The sequence below is a fragment of the Drosophila albomicans genome, chromosome 3 (assembly GCF_009650485.2).
Source record: "Drosophila albomicans strain 15112-1751.03 chromosome 3, ASM965048v2, whole genome shotgun sequence".
Classification (NCBI taxonomy): Eukaryota; Metazoa; Arthropoda; class Insecta; order Diptera; family Drosophilidae; genus Drosophila; species Drosophila albomicans.
The window spans coordinates 34113097-34136763 of NC_047629.2; the positions used below are offsets into that span (position 1 = coordinate 34113097).

Genomic DNA, 23667 nt, shown 5'->3' on the forward strand with positions numbered 1-23667 from the left:
TTGGCTTTTGGGGCGGAGGCAACAAAAGCCGCTTGATTAAACAGCCTTTGTGTGTGTATGGCTGCCACTAATTGTTGCAACAACAATCCAACATTTGATATGCGATCGCCAACCAAAAGGTGCTTCCCCCTTTTTATACGGTGTAATCTGAGCAAATATGAATTCAAATTGAGTGCTATAATAAATTCTATAAAATGTAGACTCTTCAATATTAACTGATAACCGGGGGATTCATAAATTACAAAGAGTATTTGTTTATAAAGTGACTTGCGTAAAGTTTTAGAAAATGTAATAATCGTATGTTAAAGAAAATTATAAACAGTGGGGGACATCATAAGTATTTTTCTTGTTACTAATTAATTTAAATAACAAATAAAATGTAAAATGAGTTTCTGTTTGTAAATACCTCTCTACCCAAAAAAATATTATTATTGATTTTTTTTTATTATTTAAAAAAACTTTAAATTTTTCCTGTAATCTTTTATATTGTAAATATTTTTGAAATAAAATGATCAAAATATAAATTATCTAAAAATATGTAAAATATATTTAATACTGCAATCAAGACATACAATTATTAGCTTAATATATTCAGAGTCAGGTTAGACTTGCTAGCAAAAAAATCTTTACTTTTCAAAAAAGTTGAAATTAACCCAATTGAAATTTCTCTTAATGCATTACCTTTTGGCTTCCACTTTGCAGATTTTAAAGCTCTGTACTCAATATAGCTTCCACTTATTCCACTTAAATGCAACCCACACAAATCTAAATAAAATACACACACAAATAATTGCCAACTTCTTTTACTGCAACTCAGTGCAAAGTTTTGCTTTGTATTGTGCGTACGGTGGGAATGCGGTCGCGGGCCGCGGGTTGTGGGCGTGTGCATTTAGTTATTGAAGTTATGCTTATTTCTTTATATTTGTGTCCGGCTAACAAAAAAAAGTTGTGCATAAAGTTCAAAGGGCATCGGCAAAGAGGAAACGCAAAGTTTCTTTAGAAATGAAATGAAATTTCTTTACAACAGCCGCTGGAGAAGAATCAACTAAAAGTGAAGTGACGCCAGTGTTGCCAACTAAGCTTTTTCAGCCGCTAAAAATTCAGCTTCTTTTACCCTAAATGCGATAGTGAGTTTTGTAGTGTAAGCTAAGAGAGTTTACTAGGGAAAAAAACTAAGAGTACTCAAAGCTAGCGTATTACGTTGCCAGCACTGATAACAAACAAAAGTGCATGTTACTCTCTGCTCCCCCCTACCCAACAAGCAATTCGTAGAAGTGAATGAAAGGCGGCGGCGAAATAAATGAAAATGCAAAAATGGAGGAAGCTAAAAGTTTTGCAATATGCCAAAGGAGCGAGAGCAATTGCTCAGAGAGCGTAACGTTAGATGGTGGAAGGGGGACTAAAACTATTGCTGCGACAGCTGGAAAACCACAAAGAGCGTAAACAACGCGCATACTTACACTTACACACACACAAGCAGAACAATGCCAAAGGCTCTGCAGCAAGGCAAAGAGGGAATGAACTGTCGATATTGCTAATGGTCGAGTTGTTTGTGTAGTATGTGGACCCTAAAATAGGCACCAAGTGGATGCTATTTAACTCGTATTGAAAACGTGCCAAGCTCAACAAGTATCACATTACAACAACAGTAGTTGATTTTGCGAGTCTTACGCTTGTGCTAATGACTTCCTTGTTTGCATTTTACCTCTCGATAAGATAATCAGTTAGTGCAACACAAGCCACACAACACAACACAGCAGCAACAAGCACTAAGAATGCGCAGCGAGCACGCGATGTCAACAGCTAAACAGAAGAAGAAGAGAGGAAGATGGCAACTAAACAACTTTGCTTACTTGTAGTATAGCCCACTAACGACAGATGGCGCCTCGACGAAGACGACAAAAACAAAAGCTTGAAATTGGTAAGTAAATAAGAAAACAACTACAACAACAAGAACAGCAAGCAGGACTGCAGGTGACGCGCGAAATTTGAGACGAAAGTAAAACATCAAGCAAGTTTTGACATTTTTTCGGACTCACTCAAGCTGAGCGAAAGAGAGAACAGGAAAAAACAGTTGATGTACACAGAAGTGTGCGGTTAAGTAGAGACATGCCAAAGTGACGCATGTCAGTGCAAAGTGCCCAAGCGATTAGTTTAAATGCCAAAAACAACAACGAAGACAACGAGACGAACACAATCCACAAGAAGAACTGCAATGTCATTGCGGTGAGAGCGAGAGCAAAACAACAAAAAAATGACAAACAAATTGCATGAGAGATACAAAGTGGATAAGAAGAAGCAGAAGTGTGAGGAATGATTTGAGTGTGTTTGATTTATGATTGGGAAACGAGGCGAATGTGAAATGAAATCAAGCAAATGGTCACAGCGTAATTCGCTGGAAGAAGAAGACGAAGAAGATGTCGCACACTGTTGCAATTTACATTTTCACTTTCGCTTACGCACACACAAACACACACACACTCACAATCATACTTATTCACATTTAGCTAGCTATCTGTCTCTGTCTGACCTGTGTGCAGTGATTGCTCCTTGTCTGCTTATGTAAGTTGCTTTTTATGGCTAACTGTAAATGGGAAACAATATGGCGGCATGTTGTAAGTGTGATTACAGCTGTTATTGCTTCCAGTCTTGCAGCCATTATTGTTGTAGTTTTTTCTCTTCGCCACTTTTGATTAAAAATAACGTGAAGCTGTTAACTTTAATGGCAAATTGCCTGAGCCTAAAAAAATAGTGTAAGAAGAGGAGTATGTTCCATATATTATTTTTCTAAGCTTTGCAATATATCAAAATAACACCACAGACAGTCACTTATTAATAAACTTGAATAATGCTGATATCATTTATCATATTGTGTAGTATGTCCCGCCCCCGACTTTAATCAGTATTTATTTAAATAATCCCATTGAGAATAATGTTCGTGTCTCATGAATTTTGCATAAAATGCGACATTAAGCAAATAAATCAATTCCACACCGCAAACTTAAATGTCATTCAACAATAAATAAATGAAAGCAACAACAAAAACAATAACAACAACAATGACAGCAAGCGCATAAATAAATAACGAAATAAAAAAAGAAAAAATTGAAATCACACGCAAATTGCGAATAATAATCAAAATAAACGACTGTCAAAATGGAGAAACGGCTACGATTTTCCCATAAAAAATAAATTATTTTCCCATAGCAACGTTAATTTTTCGCTATGTTTTTTTTCGCTCGTTTTTTCCACTTTATGGCATTAACAATTTTCGTGACCCAACGCGACACAGCTAAAAAAAAAACGTCGAGTGCGATTCATCTTCATGTGGGCGCACTTCAGCAATTTTTTTTAGTATTTTTTCTTCATTTTGTTTGGCTAAAATAAATTTAATTAGCTAACGATTGCTTTGCAGGCAGCTGTTGCAAAGGGGAAGGAAGAGGAGAGACGGAGCCAAAGTTCAAACGACAGCAGCTTTGGCATTTCGGCACTTTATCGCTTTAACGACTGCGACGGCAATACTAAACGTGATGTGCGCTCTCCCTCTCTCCCTCTCTTACTCTCTGGCTCTCAGCAATTGTGTTCCACTCTTGCTTTGAATTTTATTTGAGTGGCAATAAATATTTGACTTTGACGTCGTGCGAAAGCTGCACAAATTTTACACTCATTGTGTAATTGTAATTGTAGTCGCAAGCTGTTTTTATGTTTCACTGCGCTTTTAATTTGTTTACATCAATAATTAGCTGCTAGCTGCAGAAGCGTGATCCGCGAGTGCGATGACACGATCCACAAAGCAGAGGTCCCACACAAACATAGATAGCTGTCGCTCAATTACGTAGACAACAAAATGCAGGCGTCGCCCACATGTGGAATGTGAGTGAGAGCAAAACGAAGCAAGGCAAACAATGCAAATGAAAGCTCGCATCATGTGGGAGTAAGACAGAGATAGCTAGAGTCAAATACTCAGGTCAGCTGTACTCATGTGAGTTTCTGTGTGAGTGTGTGTGCGTGTGTTTGCTCTTATCCCGGATGCCTTTTGGAAATTTATGCAATTGGCAACTCGAAACAAGCAAACGGAAGATTCCTGCCTGCCAGCTAGCAAATTCTGTTGCTGCTGTTGCTGCTGCTGTGGCAATTCAATCCTTTTGAACGCCTTCAAACAATGTTGTTGGCAGAGCGAACCATAGTTGGGGTATTTCTTTTTGCCTCATTCGTGCAAAGTTGCCCCAATTGTCGATAAGTTGTCGTGGTGCACTCAATTAAGTCAAGTCCCACCCTTCCCTTCATGTACAGTCAGAGTAGTTCACCTTCGTGTTCATTGCATGTAAGTCGTGCTCTTTATGGCACATCCGGCCGAGCACATCCGCATCCGCTTTCCCATCCGCACTCGCCTGCTGGGCAGCTGTTTAGCAAACTTATTTATGCCACTTGCTCACACTTGCCACGCCCCCACACCCACACCGCCACGTCCACTTCCCTTCTTTGTTTTTAATTTTGCTCCGAGGAGCAATGGAAAATTCCTTTGGCAAAATGAAAATTCCACTATAAATGCGCTTTTCAGCTCACAACTTTGTTGTTGCCATAGTTGTAGTTGTTGTTTCGTCTGGTTTCAATATATTTTTGCACTTGAGAACGACGCCAACGCCAGACTGGAATTTATTGTCACTGTTGTCCTGGCTCCAAATGCACCTTGTCCTGGCCCCCGCTCCCGGACCCTCTCCCGGACTGCCTGCAACTGTGTGGCGCATAATTAAACCCATTTGTTGGCAGTTGCAACTCCGACGCGCAGGTCAATGAGGGCGATTTATTGTATTTTACATTTAGTTTATCGCTTGTATTGAAAATTCAACAAAAGGGGACTGAAAATGCAGCTACAAGTACATTAATTTATATGGCTATAAATTGCCAGAGCGACAGCGGGAAACCAATTAACAAAAAGCTCGACGGATAGACAGAGCTTGACATGCACATAAAGTTTATTGAGTTTGCGAAGTTTTCGCATGATCAGCAGCTTTTGAAAAGACCATCTTCCAGTATTGGAAGTGCTTAATGGAATGACGGTATGGCAAGACACAATATCGTTACCTGCATGATACAATAATACAAGGTAGTCTCCTCGGAAAAGCTGTCCGCTATCTATACCTTACATATGTAAATGCGAGTGAAACGACTGCGCCTAGTGAGTGCGAAAGAATCGACAATAGAGCTTTGTGATTAACCCTTAAATGGTGCATAGGGTTTAATTGTTCCTCTATATTAAAAAGAGTTGAAATATTTTTTATTATTTAATTTTTAATAGTTTTGAATTGGATAGTAATCGTTGTTTTTGTTTTTGATTACAAATTTTTTAGTTCAGGTTCTTAATTCTATCATAAAGTAAAGACTACCTTGTATTATTGTATCATGGTTACCTGAGAGAATAGATATCAATCTTCTTCTTCTTCTAGTCTTTCCTGAAGTGAAAGATGTAATTTTTCCAGTCTAGAATTTTATGTTTCCAATAGTGGAAGTAAATTATGGAATAACAACTCACTTCCAATAGGAAAGTGAAGGATATCATTCTTCTAGTCTTCATTTTTTTCCAATAGTAGTATTTTTTTTGGCAGATTTTTTAAATGCGATGGCGATTGATTTTTCTTGTCTTGTAAAATATATTTTTCACAATACTGGAACTTATTTAGGTATTCGAGTCTTCTAGTAGTTCATTAAATGATCTTATTCTTCTAATTTTGTAAATCTTATTTGAATATACTTCTAGTAAAAGTACGAATAATATTATTCTACTCTTTTAAGTTATCATGCATTCAATAGCGGAAAATATCTAGCAACAATTCTTTTAGGTGAGGCTTAATGGTATAATATTTCTAGTACTCTAAGTACTCATCTTTTAAATAGAGAAAGATATTTAGGAAACATTCTTCACTAGGGAAACCTCATGACAATATTATTCTAGTCTTCTAGGTCAGTTTGCTGTTGAAATGTATTACTCATCATTAACCACAACTTTTTGTTTAAATGTCAACATTCTTTAAGCATAGAGAAGAACTTTTAGCATAATGACATGTCATCATTCATCCAGCGGAATATCTTAACACCATTTATGCCACTTTAACTTGATTAAAAGCTGCAAAATGCTCCACTAGAGATTTATAAGAATAAATGTGTGAGCTTTTAATTCACATAGGAGACATTTTGAGTAGTATTCGTAGTCTATTCGGTTGCTTGGGCGAATTAAGATGCTCATTTTTTAGGCGAATGCAGCGTCATTTTCTTTTGGCAACGCCTTCCACTCGATTTATCACAATTTTCCACAACATTTGAAGCTGCTCTTGAGTGCTGTTTGGGTGTTTACACAATGCTGCCCCTCCGTCTCCTCCTCGCTCGCGTTGTAAATTTAATAAATCCACATAATTAGTGTTGTAATTTGTCAGTCGGGCAAAGTTTTCGTCATTGGCCCTGGTCGAGAGAAAGAGAGAGAGAGAGAGGGAGCGAGAGAAGTTAAGTGTTTGCCACCCGAAGCTTTGGCCACATTCATTAACACGTTAGTTCAACTTTTTGTTGTTGATCCCCTTAGTTTCGTATTTTTCTTTTTTTTTTTTGGCTTTTATCCTGCAAGCTGTGCAAATTATTTAAATACAAACTCTAGCCCCCTTTTGTTGCTTGTTCCAGCTGCTGTTGCAGCAATTTACGCAATGTTCTTTAACTCTTTTCACTCACTCTCACTCTGTCACTTTCATTCGCCTACAAGGATACGACACTGACGCTCCCCAAAAGTTGTCTGGTTGTATTTTATTTGCTGGCTAGTGTATTTTAATATCAACAAGAAGAAGACGTAATAAATGTGCGCACACTTGTTTATTTATCATTTACACACAGCATAGCACAAAAGTTGCCAATCCTACGCAGACATTCTCCATTTATCTCTTTCAACTGCTCTCTCCCATCTCTCTCTTTAGTTGACCACGTAATGGAAAACTTTCGGCTTGTCCAGCCGAAACTTTTGGTTCGCATAAATCCTGCTAATCGCTTTGGCTGCACCGAAAGCTGACTGCTCTGAAACTCTTGCCACAACTCGAAACTCATTTGCATTTATCTGCTGTCTGTTTTCTGTCTCTCTCTCTCTCTCTCTCGCTCCCTTGCTCTCGCATTGTCATTGCTCCCGTGTGCTTTTGCTAATTGCTATGCCTGTTGCTAATTGTTTTTGTTTGTCGCTCTCCTCTGCGCAGCTCGGCAACACTTTTTCCATGCACTTTTCACACTCCATTTTTTTGCGGCCATTTTGGTTTAATGATGAATGTTGAGCAACTTTTAGCCCGTTTCTCTTCGAAAAGAGTCCTGCAACTAATTTCCGTTTTGCAACTCGTTATTCACACACACACACTCACACGCACACACTCTCGACGCGTTCGAATAAACAAATGATATAACAATAATAAACAAACAGTAGAGCAGCTGCCTTCAAATCGCTTGGAAACAAATGCATAAAAAAATGTGCCATCAAAATAAAAACAATGGGAAAATGCGTACAAATTACCCAAACAACAACTACAACGACAACAATTGCAAAGCTGCTGCTGACAACAACAACAACAACAACGACGAGAACAACAAACAACAACGGCGAGATGAACAAATAGCAACAAAAACATGCAAAAAAATATGCAAACTGACACTTTACGAAGATTTATGCGTTTTAGTTCTGTGTTCTCGACTTCTTCTCTCACAACGTTTTTTTTTGTCTTTTTTGCCGCGCTTTTAACGCTTTTTTCCCCTTCCGGATTTGTTGTTAACACTGGATTGTGTTCTGAGTCATTCAAAATTACATTAAATGTGCAATAAAATGACAACTGGCAGTGTGAAAAGATCAACGAAGCGAACAGATCAGCACATTAAATCGCTATTTAATTCGATTTGAACTGTTGCATAGCGGAAACACATAAAATTATATCTAAAGACAGTTATAAATGTTGATTGTTGTTGAGATCATTAAAGGTGTTGTCTGCAATCATTTGTAGATGTTGAAGAGCAGTTCATTAGTATATTAGCTAACAGAATTCGTGGAATACAAATACAAATCCTTCTAATCAACACCAGTTTATTTATCTAAAATTTTATAAAGCTTTTTGACTTTCAACTCTAAGTTTGTTTTTGAGCCAAACTAACACAAATAATAAGTTTTCTTCTTAGACAAAAACTTGCCCAACTAAGAGTAGATTATTTTTATTGAAAATGGTCATTTTATTTACCAACACTGGTTTTATAGTCTCAACTCTAATTTGCTATAATTAAGCAGAACTCAAATTTTATATAATAACTTAAACATAGACAAAAAAGATTTAAATTATACAACTTTGATATGTTTAGAACGTTGCAGTTAAACATAACATCAAAAGAATAATATACCACGAGTCGGTTACCAACACTGCGTAAACAAACATTTACCTTCCATTCAGGCGTTTACCAACACTATGTAAACAGAAGCTGAGCTCCCATCCCCAAGTTACTTGCTTTTTACCAACACTTTGCGGATTGTTTTCCACTTTCCATAAATTGCATACAAATTGTACAAACTATTTACAAACTTGCGGTTGCTGCACCAAAAATAACAACACACAAAAAAAACATTAAATATTTAATATGAAATTTTATAATAGTGATAAAAAATGTTGTTGAGCGAAACAACAGCAAATGGAAAAGAGGTGAACACAATTTATATTCGTGCATTTGTCGGCACTTTTGAAAATGATTTTTACAGCCAAAACAATATTTCATTTATTTACATGGCCATGTTGCTTCCCCCTCTCCCCCAGACACTCTCCCTATCACTTCTTGTTTTTCCCTACTTGGGAGGCACTTGCTTTATATTATGCATTAACCTGCCGCTCAGCTGTCACCTACCTCCTTCCCTTCTCTTTTTCCCTTCCGCCTCTGGCATTGGCACGTGTCAAAAACTTTATTTGCACAGCAGCTGTCCCCCGTCTCTCTTTGCCTCCAATAGGCGCCCCTTTTTTTCATAGGGTGATGGATGGCAAGCAGAGGGAAGAGGGGCAGAGGTTCAGCGTGGTCGCTGGAGCGCCTCATTGGCCGCCATATTTGACGCCAGTTGAGCATGAAAATGCCATTTAACAATGGCGAGTGGCCCGAAAAAAACACACACTCACAAATAAATTACAACAAAAAAAGAGAAGCAAAGCAAAAAATTAAACCAACAGCAACAAAAGCGATGGAGACAGCAGCAATAATAAAACAAAAAAAAACAAAAAAGAAATGTGTGTGTGTTGGAAAATGTTTAAAACAATGCAAGAGAGCGTAACAAGCGGCAGCCTCTGATAGCGCAACAACAATAACAATAAAAATGTCAAAAAAGCAACGACGCTTAAATCAAATTAATGTGAAACTGACTCGCACTTTGTTTTTCCGCATTTTTCTCTTTTTTTCTGTTTGTTGTATTCGCATTTCAGTTCAGTTCATTTCGAATTTGAACATGTTCTTATATTAAATTCCACATTACAGTTTGCTATTGCATCGATAAAAACAAAACTAACAAAAAAAACCCTTATTTTTTATTTTGCCTATTACATTTTTGGTTCAGTATAATTTTTAATTTCATTTAATTATATTTTCATTTGAGTTATCTAGAACGGTTGTTAATTATGCTGCCTCAAAGTATGCTATGAATTTTTATCAGTAAAAGGTGATCCCAAATTCCTTTCTCTAAAATGTAAATTAATTATAATTTAAAAATTGTTAACATTTTCGTTTAAATTATTTTTATGGATTGTGATATAGCAAAATAAATATACTCAAATATTAAATAGTATATCAAACACATTTGTGAACGCCTTTTTGTTTGCTCTGTTTTTCTAGCAATACTTTATCTTCATCTGCAAAAAATTTGCTTTGGTGAATTGCTCACGAAATTGCTTTTGAGAATATTTATGGCATTCGGTTGTCTTGCCGTTTGCTGCCGCTTTTCTTTGTCGCATAAATTTCCATTTAACATTGTTTTTTAATGCATTGCCTATGCCATAACTTATTATTCGTTCATAATGTGTTTGGAATGCATTTATAATTTCCTTCAGTGTGTGTGTTTCTCTCTGTGAAATTGATGATTCGACACTTTAAAATTTGATAGGCTTGTGATAGGCTACAAATGCTTTTAAGTAGTAATTAAGCTGATTAATGGTTATAAATGTGCTTTTAATATGCTGCCATTTAAGGCAGTGTTTCGCAACGAAAGTTTTTCCTTTTAATATTCGCTTGCAAAGTCAAATCAAAATAATTTTAAATTGTTAATCAAATGGACGCAGACCGCAACAAAAACAAAAACTTGCTGAAATTGCAATAAAGCTTGTGCAATTTTAATAAACTAACAGGTTCACTCTCCTCCCTCCTCCCCTCACTCTATTACCCTCGTGTAACGCGACTAATTCTGTAAACAGATGGCGACCAATATTTTATAAATAATTAGTAAACATTTTTGCGCAACGTTGGTCATAGTCATAGAGTTCTGCCTCGATGGAAGGACGTTGCCACTGACGGGAGTTTTTCTCTCTATTTTCCAGCCACAATATCCTGGCAACAGTCTCGCTCGACAGTTTGCCATATAATTTTAATACTTTATAATTGCATTATTCCGTCAGCGGAGGAGGAGGGGAAAAGTGAGCTAACTCGATGCAAATACAGTTTTTAGATATTGGTCAGAAAATAATTTTTTGGAGTTTGGGTTGCGAAATTCAATCAAGTGCTGATTAGTTTGTTAAACTTGTCTCGTTTTATTTCGAGATATTTGATATCATGTTAAAAAGCAGTGAATACAATATCTAACTTTCTGTCAGTTTGGGTTTTCACTCATGTGAACTCTGACAGCGCCTAATTTAATTACTGCAATTGTAAAATTGTAAAATTGCATTTAATTTTGCAGTCATGCTTTATCACTTGGAATGCATCATTACATAATTGTGCAATTATATAATATTAATTTAATCAAAAAGGTGTGAAAATAAGTTCTATTCTACAATTCACAATGCACAAATTAAATTCTTTTGTCTTTTTTTCTTTTGTCAATTTTCATTTTTGATTGCCTTAAAGTCAGATTTAAATGCTTTTAGTTTTATTTGTTTTTAATTCAATTTGAAACTCATTTTATTGTTTATTGATTACTTCCCAAAACTTTAACACTTGATAACTTTCTATGACCGGAACTAAAATTTCATAAAATTTGTTATCTACATTTTGATTAGATTATTGAAACTTTACGTAAGTTTGAGTAAGATTAGAATAAATGCAGCTTAAAGCTTAAAAAGGTAAACAAAACAATTAACTTTAAGTGCATTTAAAACTATAGGAATTTTGACTTTTAATTTGTTTGTGTTCAGTAAGTAAACTTTATTTTACTGATTTATTTAGTGTTTTTTTCTCTTATGAAATTGTATGTAGTTTAATCTCAAGTTTATTTTATTTAGTTATTCTTTGTGCTATGAAATTTTATGTACTTTAAGTTAAACTTTATTTAGTTTTATTTAGTAAAATAACCTGTATTTTCTTAATGTTTTATTAATTGAACTATCGTTTTAAGTTCATTCAACAGTTATTAGTTAACTATTCTTACTTTAAACTTTTATTAAAATTGCATCGTTTACTCGTCTTTATTAAATTATATTTTGTTTATTAATATTTATTTTCTGTTTTGAATTTCTTGTTCTTTAACTTCAACTTTATTTTATTGAGTCATTTTCTCGGTACTTTTGTCTGGCATTTAAAGTTCTTTGAACCGTTATAAGTTAAGTTTTCCTACTTTAAATTTCCATTGAAATCGCATCTTTATATATTTTATTTTAAGTTTATTTTCTGAACTTCAACTTCAACGTTATTTTATTTCGTTACTTTATCTGCACTTCTTTCAATTCATTAATGCTTTAACTATAGTTTTAAGTTCCTTCAACTGTTATTAGTAAAGTTTTCTTACTTTAAAGTTCCATTGAAGTCGCTGTTTTTTGGCCGTCTCTACATTATTTCGTTTTAAACCTCAAAAAATTCAATTTAAACTTTTGTCGCATTCTAAAGCCTTTCTCAATGGCAAATCTCTCAGCATTTAATCAACGTTGTCCGTCGCTTGCTTGCCAAAATAAGCACAGTTGCAGGACGGGGTAAAAGTTGGAGCCAAAAGCAAGTTGGAACCAGGAGCCTGGAACCTCAAACCCCCTGAAAGTATTGCTTGGTATTGGTGGCATCCCGAATTCAGATCCCAGAGGTGCAGTTTAGTGAGCGAGCGTTCGCGTTTCCGTTTGAGCGCCATAATAAATTTGCCAGCGACTTTTTGCCCGTTTGCCAGTTTTGCGACAACTTGGAATTGAAGAAGGAGGCAGAAGGAGTTTTGCAACTGGAAGAAGCATCACAGCTAGAGGAGACCAATGCCTCATCTTGGCAGTTTTTCTTTGTGCCGCATCCCTCAGCGATGCTGTGGCGTCGCTTTGTTACGCTTGATTTACGCTAACAAGACATGAACGAATGGACAGCAGAAGGGGAGAAGAAGGATGAGACAGGCAAAGAACACCCGGAGACATTTTAAATGTGGCGCAAAAGAACGATTACAGGTTGTCCCGTTGCAAGCGCCGCAAAAAAAAACCGCAGACAACAAATGGTGATGCGGTATAAGGATGAGCAGAAAGTGAGGAGGGAGACTGCAGCCACAGGGAAGAGGAAGAGAGGCAGGCAGTGAGGTGTAACCATTGCCAATTCAAGCGAAAAGTTGGCGCACTTTTCCATTTCCGAGCAGGGAACAAGCCAAGACGTGCTGCTAGTTTGTGGCATCATGGCTCTGGACGCGGCAACTCAATTGGCAGCCATTTGGGGAGAGAGGGAAAAGAGAGCGAGGGAGAAGAGACTAGTTCCTGCTACGTGGGCTGCTGCAAAATATCAGCAAAAATGTCAGGAAAATGAAATAAATGAAGATGGATACGCAATTTGAATAGCGTTGAATTGGTTCAGCGCCGTTGACAGTGTCACGCAAAAGATGCCAAGCCACGACAGAGAGTTGATAATGGCCCTAAGAAAGTACACACTCTCCCTCTCTCTCTCTCTCGGAGAAAGGCTCAACGTTAACTGCGGAATGGAAAAGTGCTGATGAAATTCATAAAGGATAATTTCGATTGAATGAAATGAGCTCGTTAAAGGGAAGCGAAGGCTGAATTTTTGATGGCTGCCAAACTGACCTAACGGAAAGGGAAATGTTGATGAATTTTCAGTGGAAAAGTGCTGATGAAATTCATAAAGGATAATTTCGATTGAATGAAATGAGCTCGTTAAAGGGAAGCGAAGGCTGAATTTTTGATGGCTGCCAAACTGACCTAACGGAAAGGGAAATGTTGATGAATTTTCAGTTCACTACACAGAGCGTAAAAAAAATACTACAATATATTGAAAAATCTTGATTTACAATTTTTTTGAACAATTTTGAAATTATATTTTTAGGTTGTAACAAAAATTGTGTTTAATTTTCATTTTAAAATTAAAAACATTTTAATTTTAGATTAAAATTATTATTCAAGAACGTTTTATTCTAGTTTGAAAAATTGGTTGCAAGTTTTGATTTAAGATCTTAAAAATACAGAATTTTGTTCTTGTTTCCTAAAATGATATAGTTTCCTTTCTTTACAATTAGAACCTAATTTATTAGAATAAAATTAGACAACGCGAAAAAAAGCACTCCATTTTTTATACCCGCTACCCATAGGGTAGAAGGGTATTATAACTTTGTGTCGGCAGGAAATGTATGTAACAGGTAGAAGGAGGCATCTTCGACCCTACAAAGTATATATATTCTTGATCAGCATCAACAGCCGAGACGATCTTGCCATGTCCGTCTGTCCGTATGAAACACTGGATCCCAGAGACTATAAGAGATAGAGCTATATATAGGGCAGATCAAGTTAGTTTCAGATTTTTGCCACGCCCACTTCCGCCCCGCAAATCAATAAAATCGAATAATCGAAGCTCAATTCGAAAATAGAATAATTTTGTCACACCATCTTCAGCTGAACAGACTTTGAGCTTCTTTTGATGATGATACCCCACTGTAAAAACCTAATGCCCAAAAATCCAATGTCAATGTCATATTGATCTGACATTATGACATACATACTTATACATACATACAAATATGTTAAAATCACTCAAAGTGAAAACTCTCTTGCCAGACTTAAAAGACACTTCACCCTGCAGAATAAAGTTTGATAGTAAGGAGTCGGAAGTCCATATTGAGTAATGATTGCAAAGTCAGGTTGTTTTTTTGTGATTTGCATTGCTCATTTTAAGATTGCATTTGCACATATTAAATATAAATTTAACTTAGGTACAGTTAAGTGTTTTATTACATTGAGTAAAGTTCATTAACCCCAAACAAAAAGTAAATTGTTTGTTGTGTTTTATATAATATGACATATAAATTACGCATGAGTGTGTCGCCTCATCAATTGGTACGCATCTCAGCATTACGGAGATAAGCCATAGAATCACTCTCACTGATTGAAACAGTGACGTATGTAGATGAGAGACACAGAGAGAGAGAGAGCAGATCATGATATGTTAGGTCTATGTGAGATCATTAATATCTTGGTTCTTTGATCCTGACTTCAATATTATGTCCCTGTGATACATACATATGTATATATAATACATTGCAATTTTACACTACACAGTTTTTTAATTTTAAGTATAATCAAAATTCGAATAAATAAATTACTCAAAAACTGTCACCACTTCTAATTTCATTAACAAGAATCCTCTCTCAGACATGCTTCAAAAAGTTGACATTGTCTCGACATTGACACAATTTGCTATCGCCTTCATTTCCGCTACGAACTTTTGAGCTGAACCCACATCCGTTGATAACGTGTCAATTCCAAAATCATACAGCACTCAGAACTATATTCTTCGTTGATTTAAATTAAACTTTTAGTTTCAAATTCATCGTTTTCGCGAGCAGTCGAAATATTCAAAATGTGCAAAATAAAAAACAACTCAGTTTTTTCCTTTATAATACTTCACGTATTCTTGGTGGCCACATCTGCCTTCGAAGAGGTAAAAACAATTACATAAAGCAGTGTAATACAGTGCGTGCTAAGAATGTTTGAATTTTCTTTTTATCAGACATGCGAATTCGACCGACAAATGGAAGAACAATGCCGCATTCACAATTATAAAACTGTGAAACCTTTGCTTGATTATTTCAGACAGGTTCGAAATGAGTTAGAAGACAAAGAAATTAAAGAAAATAAGTTAAATGAATTAAATTCGGATCTTATGGAAAAGTATCATGAAATTGTGAGAATTCATAAAAAATTCATAAAGGAGACAGCTCTCTTAGATGAGTATAAAAACAAAGTACTTAAAGGGGAAAACGATTTGCAATTGTGTCAAAATAAAAATGAGAAATTGGAATCTGAGATTAATTCACAACAAAATATTATTGTTAAAATAATAGGAAAATTAACAGATAAATGCGCCAACTTAGGAAATTGCGAACTTCAATTGCAAAATCTTAATTCTAGTTTAATTGAAAAAGATGAAAATATAAAGAGATTAAGTGAGAATATTCAAAATATAACAGAACACAAGAAAAGAATTGAATTGCAAGTAAATGAGAAGAAATCTATGTTAGTAAAGCAAGATGAAGTCATCAAGAAATGTCAGTCTGAAATTGATACATTAAATCGGACATCAGAGAATATCAGAGAAGAGCGGAAAAAAATTCAGTTGGAATTAAAAGAAAGTGAGACTAAGCTAATAGATAAAGTGAAAGAAAATCAGTTATGTCAATCTGAACTTGATAAGTTAAGTCCCACAACTTGCATCCCTTTTGAAGATTCAGATGTTCATCAACTCAATGTTTCTGGCATAGGTTTCTTCGATGTTTTATGCAATAGTCAGATAGCTGGACCTGGATGGATTGTAATACAACAACGAGTTGGGGGAAATGAGAGTTTCAATAGGGATTGGGCAACGTATCGCAAAGGTTTCGGTTCTTATAAGAGTGATTTCTTCCTGGGACTCGAGAAAATACATCGTATCACGAGCTTGCAGCGATTCGAACTTTATATACATTTGGTTGCTGTGAATGGAAGTGTCTTCTACGCTGGTTATGACGACTTCAAAATATCTGATGAAGACCATGGATACGCACTGAGTTTGGGTAAATTCAGCGAAACTATCATTAAAGATTCGATGAGATACAGTGAAAACATGAAATTCTCAACATTCGATCGTGACAACGATTTTACCGGTGCCAATTGTGCAGCTGATTTTGAAAGTGGCTGGTGGTACAACGCTTGTCAGCATGGGTAAGCATTACTTTTTTTTCCTTTTGATGGAATATACTAAATTATTCGTTTTTTTATGCAGTAACTTAAATCAACCAAATATGATTTACCCATTGTTTTACATGAAAGAAGCTAAGATGCTAATTCGTCCCAAAGAAGCGATGAAGAAGTGATAAACTGAAGTTATAATTGGTGCACTATGAATTTGGTTTTTGATTAATATACGATTAAGTATTTAAAGTAAAGTAGGTTAATTTGTAATCGAGCATTCTCGACTAATAGGTTCATGATTATTCGTAAAAAAACTATAATTTTTAAATATATTATTCATTATTATTCGTGAAAATAAAACACAATTATTAAATATATTTCATGTTACTTGCAAAATCTGCATCATCTGCACCATTGCGACGGTAAGGAATAGAATCGCTCTCACGGACAAAAAAGAGATAGACAGAGAGAGCGAGAGAGAGAGAGAGAGAGTAGTGAGGGTGTATGGTAAGTCCATGCTGGACTTGGTCCATTGATGCCTTCGATGAAAGTGATGTAAGTTCTGCTTAGTTCTCCTCTCGAATAATACAGGCAAATAATACAGGAAGTGAAGTACTTAGTGAATAATACAGGATAAAGGCAATCTGCTATTTCGAGATGAAAGATAGATTTCTAATCATCCTGAATATATTCTTTCAATGAAGCCATTGAAGTTATCTCTAAATTAGAGAGAGAAATAAGCGTTTGCAAAAATGAAGACGATGTTCATCAGCAGAGAGAAGAGTACTGATCACTGATCCGTTAAAAGTGATCATTTAGTGTTTAAATGCTTTTTTGAAAGTCCATCGAATTGAGAGATATTTAGATTGAAGGAGGCTCATCAAATTCGTGTATCTAATAATAATAATAATCTAATAATAATACTATTAAATGTTTTATATAATGTACTTATAAAATTGTGCAACCAATGCTCCACTATTTTCAACAAATAAAAAATGAGGTAGAACAAAACAAATTAAGGGAAAAACAGATCATTAAATTCTAGAAAAGTATAATGGAACTTTAAAATTTCATAAAGAATTAATGAAAAAGGCAATTTAATTGGATAATGATATTTGAAAAAAAAGCAACAAGGAAAATGCTCTGCAACTGTGTCAAGTTAAAGTTGATAAATTGCAATTTAAGATTAAGTCACAAACAACAGATATTGACAGTTAAAAAGATAATATATGTAATAGATAAATCCAATAATTTCATCGACTATGAGGTTCAATTAAAGAAACTAAATTCTTCACATAAAATTATTTCGAGATAAACAAAGATAAATATCGTGACACACGAAAGCTTAGGTGCAATTAGAGAAGTCTCAAATTCAGATTCTACAAAAAGGTAGTGTTAGTAAGTTATGTTCAGTAGAATTTAATAAGACATTCAATGAGACAGATCTCATTAGTATTATATTTAATCATGTTGCTCTACTTGCGGAGAACGTACTGGAATTCATAAGATCAAAAATTGTGGACTTGGTTTCTTCGATGATCTATCCGATAGTCAGTGAGTTGGTGGAAATGAGAGTTTCAATAGGTATTGGGCAATGTATTGCTAAGAATTCGGATCTCCGGATAGCGATTTCTCTCTTGGATTGGGTAAAATTTATCTCGAGATTTACGTTCATATCGTATTATCAAATAACTCAACAAAGTACATTCGTTACGAAGAATACGATTATATCCGATGAATTCAACGGTTACGTATTGAGCTTTGCTTAAACATCGATCGGGACAATGACTTTTCTTCAGATAATAGCAGTTCAGCATATGTACATACATATATAATAAATTATTTATTTTTACATTGTCTTTAAGAGTAACTTCAATGAAAGATTCCGGCCACGGTCTAATTATTAAACTATTTATTATTTAAAGTATAAAATCATTATTAAAATAACTTATTAAATGCGATGAGTTGGTATTAAACGCGTTCGATAAATTTTTAATTGCAATAAAGTTGGAGACCTGTTCAAGTTTGTTAAAGACAATTTGTTATTAAAATAGAAAATGTTCGAGATCACTTAGCTGATCTACCCATCGGAACACAATGTATATCATCATCTTCCGCCTCTCCCGATTTAGATTTAGCAGAATTATAGATAGAAGCGGTGCTCAACAGCGGTTGCTAAGCTGCAGGGTAAGATCAGCGGAGAGAGCCAGCAAATATTTTCGACTGCTCGTCACAAGTCTGACGTCATGAAGGCCGCTCTTTTCCTTATCAACTGAGGGAATATGTACAGCAGCGAAATTAAAAATTGCACCACTTTTGAAAATTCCAAATGTTTATATAAAATGCGGATTAATAAGAAAACCCAACTTAACTTTAATTACATAAAAGAAAAATGTAAATAATAAAAACAATATATATTACAAAAACAAACATAACAAAAAAAAAAAAAAAAAATTATAATTAGTTAGTTATTTATTTCTGTTATTTTTAGTTTCTGAGCTGTATTTAACATCAGTAGAAACCAAAGTCAAAGTTTACTCAGTAGTAATAGTAGTTAACACAATAGAATTTTGTTCTATATATATTTACATCTTATAACTTATATAAGAACAATACTCATATAGTTTGAATCTCAGAGAGTTAATTAAAGAGGGAACATTGAGCATTAGCTAACAATCAAATTTATATTATCAATAAATATCAAAAATAATTAATATGAAAGGGAACAGAAGCTAAACAGAAAAGGAGTATGTATATTAGTAACAAAAGAATTTGCTATTAGTTAAGCGGAAGCAGTTGCTACTTCGTTAAAACGGAAGACGATGCTAGTTGTGGTGGTGTATAACAGAAGAAGTTGCTTCTAAGCTCAGACAAATGCACGCTTGGAGCCGAGTGCAAGCGAGTACGCGATAGTCAACTGCCAAAACAAGCGCTGGCTGATCGTGTCTATCCCACAGACGCACTTACAAATGTTAATTGATGTTCATTTGCATATGCAAAAACAAATCTCAACAACAACAACAGCTAACGTTATTGAAATGCATTTGTAGATTAAATAAAAGCACTTATGTATATATTTCCATAAGTATCTTTAGTTTATTGGAAAAAAATGAATGTAATGTAATGCAGAATAAAAAATGAACGAGTCTGCCGAAATGTAACTGTGTTGATGACGAATCAAAATATATATTGAATAAATTTTGTGTGCTCAAAAATGTCTTTCTCTGTGCGTGGCGCATATTTCGCCGACGAAAAATTGTATTTTGTTTACTTTCAACATCTAAATAATTGGTGTAGGTCAGCGAATTATGATTTTGCTGAAGCGTTCTCCGAAAAAGACGTCATTCTGACAATTGTTGCCAAGCTGCTGGGCAGTTTAGAAGCTAAAGCCAGCAATGCGATGATAAGCAACTGAGAGTGAAGAGAGAAACACGTGCAGGCATGATGTGTGAAAGACTTAGGAGCCATTATATATATGTATTTACTGAACAAATAGATCGAAAAAGAACGATCTTGTCGAGATTGCACGACTACAAGATACCCAGTCCCCTGAACTTGAAAGTTTGTTGTATTAAATCTTAATTGGCAATATTAATAGTATTTATTATTATGTTCAAAATTGTTTTCAATTGTTTGCTTTTGGATTTTCCAAAATTCCAAGTACATTAAAACATCTTGTATGCAACAGAACAGAAAAGCCAACCTCAATAAAGGGTATTACTCTTTAAATAAGCACATATTTAATTACTTTTAGATGCAGCTTAATTCGAAAATAGAATAATTTTGTCACATTATCTTCAGCTGAACAGACTTTGAGCTTCTTTTGATAATGATACCCCACTCTAAAAACGTAATACCCAAAAATACAGCGTCCAATGTAAAAGTCATGTTGATCCGACATCATGACATACATTTAATAAATTAGCAACATATAGAACGATCAGTATATACATACATACATATATGTCAAAAGCACACAAAGTGAAAACAAACTTAAAAAACACTTCATCCTGTAGAGTAATGTTTGATAATAACGATTGCAAAGTCAGGTTGTTCTTTCTTGTCAATTACATTTCTCAATTCAATACTCAATTTGCACATATTAAATATAAATTTAACTCAAGATCAGCCATTTTACTGCATTGAATGAAGTTGGGGTTAAACCAAACAAAAGTAATTTTTTTGTTGTTTTATATAATATAAATTAAAACATATAAAATAAGCATGAGTGTGTCGCCTCAACAATTGGAACGCGTCTGCGTCAGCATTGCGGAGATAAACCAGAGAATCACTCTCACTGATTGAAAGCGGTGACATAGATGAGAGACAGATAGAAAATGAGAGAGAGAAAGCTGATCATGATACGTTATCTCCATGTGACATTATTAATATCTTGGCTCATTGATTCTGACTTCAAAATAATATCCATGTGATACATACATATGTATATATAATACATTGCAATTTTACACTACACAGTTTTCTTATTTTAAGTAAATTCAAATTCCGAATAAATGAATTACTCAAATACTGTCGCCACTTCTAGTTGCATTATCAAGACATGTGTCAGAAATTTGACATTGTCACAATTTGCTATCGCCTTCACTTCCGCTACGAACTTTTGGGCTGAACCCACATCCGTTGATCACGTGTTAATTCCAAAATCATGCAGCACTTAGAGCTATATTCTTCGTCGATTTAAATTAAGCTTTTAGTTTCAAATTCATCTTGTTTGCATGCAGTCGAAATATTCAAAATGTGCAAAATAAAAATCAACGCAACTGTTTTCTTAATAATACTTCAAATATTCGTGGTGGCAGCAGCTGCCCTTGAAGAGGTGAGAACAGTTACATAAAGCAGTGTAATACAGTGCGTGCTAAGAATGTTTACATTTTCTTCTTATCAGACATGCGTATTCGACCGAAAATTGGAAGAGCAATGCCTAAATCAGAACTATAAAACTGTGAAACCGTTGCTAGATTATTTTCGACAGGTTAGAAATGAGTTAGAAGACAAAGAAATTAAAGAAAATATGTTAAATGAATTAAATTCGGATCTTATGGAAAAGTATCATGAAATTGTGAGAATTCATGAAAAATTCATGAAAGAGGCAGCTCTATTAAATGAGTATAAAAACAAAGTAATTAAAGGGGAAAACGATTTGCAATTGAGTAAAAATAAAGTTGAAAAATTAGAATCTGATATTAATTCACAACAAAATATTATTGTGAAATTAAAAGGAGAAATAGCTGATAAATCCACCAACTTAGAAAATTGCCAACTTCAATTTCAAAATCTTAATTCAAGTTTAATTGAAAAAGATGAAAAAATTAAGAGATTTAGTGAGAACATTCAAAATAATACTAAACATCAGAAAACACTTGAGTTGAAATTAGAGAAGAGTAAATCTATATTAATAAAGAAAGATAAAGATATTCAGTTATGCCAATCTGAAATTGATACATTGAAAAGGACATCAGGGAATATCAGAGAACAGCAGAAAAAAATTCAATTGGAATTAAAAGAAAGTGAGACTAAGCTAATAGATAAAGTGAAACAAAATCAGTTATGTCAATCTGAACTTGATAAGTTAAGTCCCACAACGTGCATTCCTTTTAGAGATTCAGATGTTCATTCACTCAATGTTTCTGGCATAGGTTTCTTCGATGTTTTATGCAATAGTCAGTTAGCTGGACCTGGATGGATTGTAATACAACAACGAGTTGGGGGAAATGAGAGTTTCAATAGGGATTGGGCAACGTATCGCAAAGGTTTCGGTTCTTATAAGAGTGATTTCTTCCTGGGACTCGAGAAAATACATCGTATCACGAGCTTGCATAGATTCGAACTTTATATACATTTGGTTGCTGTGAATGGAAGTGTCTTCTACGCTGGTTATGACGACTTCAAAATATCTGATGAAGACCATGGATACGCACTGAGTTTGGGTAAATTCAGCGAAACTATTATTAGAGATTCGATGAGATACAGCGAAAACATGAAATTCTCAACATTCGATCGCGACAACGATTTTGGCAGTGGCAATTGTGCAGCTGATTTTGAAAGTGGCTGGTGGTACAACAATTGTCAGCATGGGTAAGCATTACTATTTTTTCCTTTTGATGGAATATACTAAATTATTCTTTTTTTTATGCAGTAACTTAAATCAACCAAATATGATTTACCCATTGTTTTACATGGAAGAAGCTAAGATGCTAATTCGTCCCAAAGAAGCGATGAAGAAGTGATAAACTGAAAACAATATATATTACATAAACAAACATAAAAAAAATATAATTAGTTATATTTTTATACCCGCTATCCATAGGGTAGAAGGGTATTATAACTTTGTGCCGGCAGGAAATGTATGTAACAGGTAGAAAGATGCATCTCCGACCCTATAAAGAGTATAAATTCTTGATCAGAATCAACAACCGAGACAATCTAGCCATATCCATCTATCCGTCTGTGTGTCCGTCCGTCTGTCCGTATGAACACATAGTTCTCAGAGACTATAAGAGATAGAGATATACAGTATTTGTTATGTTTGCACGCAGATCAAGTTTGTTTCAAATTTTTGCCAAGCCCACTTCCGCCCCCACAAATCAATAAAATCGAATAACAAGCGTAATTTTCAAGCTACAGCTGAATTTTGGTGTATACAATAATAACTATAGTATTTATGATTTCTGAAAATTTGATTGCGATCAGATAAAAATTGTGGAAGTTATTAAAGAAATACTTTTGTATGGGCAAAACCGCCTACTTACTAGGGGTCTGAGTTTCTTTGGCCGACAATCTGGTATATTGTGCCGTCTATGGTATATTTTGAATGTGGTACTATATATAATACTATACTACTATACTATATATACTATATTTTTAGTATTTTTGTTTTTGGTATATTTAAAAAAATACCGCAATATTTTGCTTTTATTCAAAATGGGTAGCGGGTAGGTATCTCACAGTCCAGCACATTCGACTGCAACTTTCTTACTTGTTTTTCTTTGTCTATAAATTTAAGGTTGCTTGATCTTGATTTAAAATTTTGCCTTCTTGGTTCAATTTTAAGATTTTCTCATTCTTAAAGCAAGATGTTAATTTTGAATTTCAAGATTGAACAATCTAGATTTTATGTACATAGGTATTCAATCTTGATTTAACAATTAACCTTCTTAGTTAAATTTTGATATACAATCTTAGTTTAAGAATTTATTGTTGATTTTAGCCGATGAATTTTCAGTGCACTACAAATTTGTTTACGGTGAGAAAATCCCCCTCGATTTGCCTGCTACAAGGTGCCAAACTTTGAACCCATCGATCTCATCCCGCATTTGATTGTGAAATTTCACAACCT

At 34.6% G+C, this 23667-nt stretch overlaps 1 protein-coding gene across 3 annotated transcripts; it reads left to right on the plus strand.

Annotated features, from left to right (window-relative positions):
- Positions 1-14994: 14994 nt before the first annotated feature.
- On the plus strand, positions 14995-22780 carry LOC117571665 (angiopoietin-related protein 7-like). Of its 3 annotated transcripts, none has more exons than XM_052005059.1 (3): positions 14995-15081; positions 15151-16340; positions 22468-22780. In XM_052005059.1, the coding sequence occupies exons 1-3, from the start codon at positions 15001-15003 to the stop codon at positions 22556-22558; spliced, it is 1362 nt and encodes a 453-aa protein (XP_051861019.1). In that variant the 5' UTR covers positions 14995-15000; the 3' UTR covers positions 22559-22780. The 3 variants fall into 3 exon arrangements, with proteins under 3 accessions (XP_051861019.1, XP_034109796.2, XP_034109797.2); XM_034253905.2 differs by lacking the exon at positions 22468-22780 and adding an exon at positions 16402-16583 and having other exon boundaries at positions 14999-15081; XM_034253906.2 differs by lacking the exons at positions 14995-15081; positions 15151-16340 and adding exons at positions 21030-21147; positions 21217-22406.
- Positions 22781-23667: the final 887 nt, after the last annotated feature.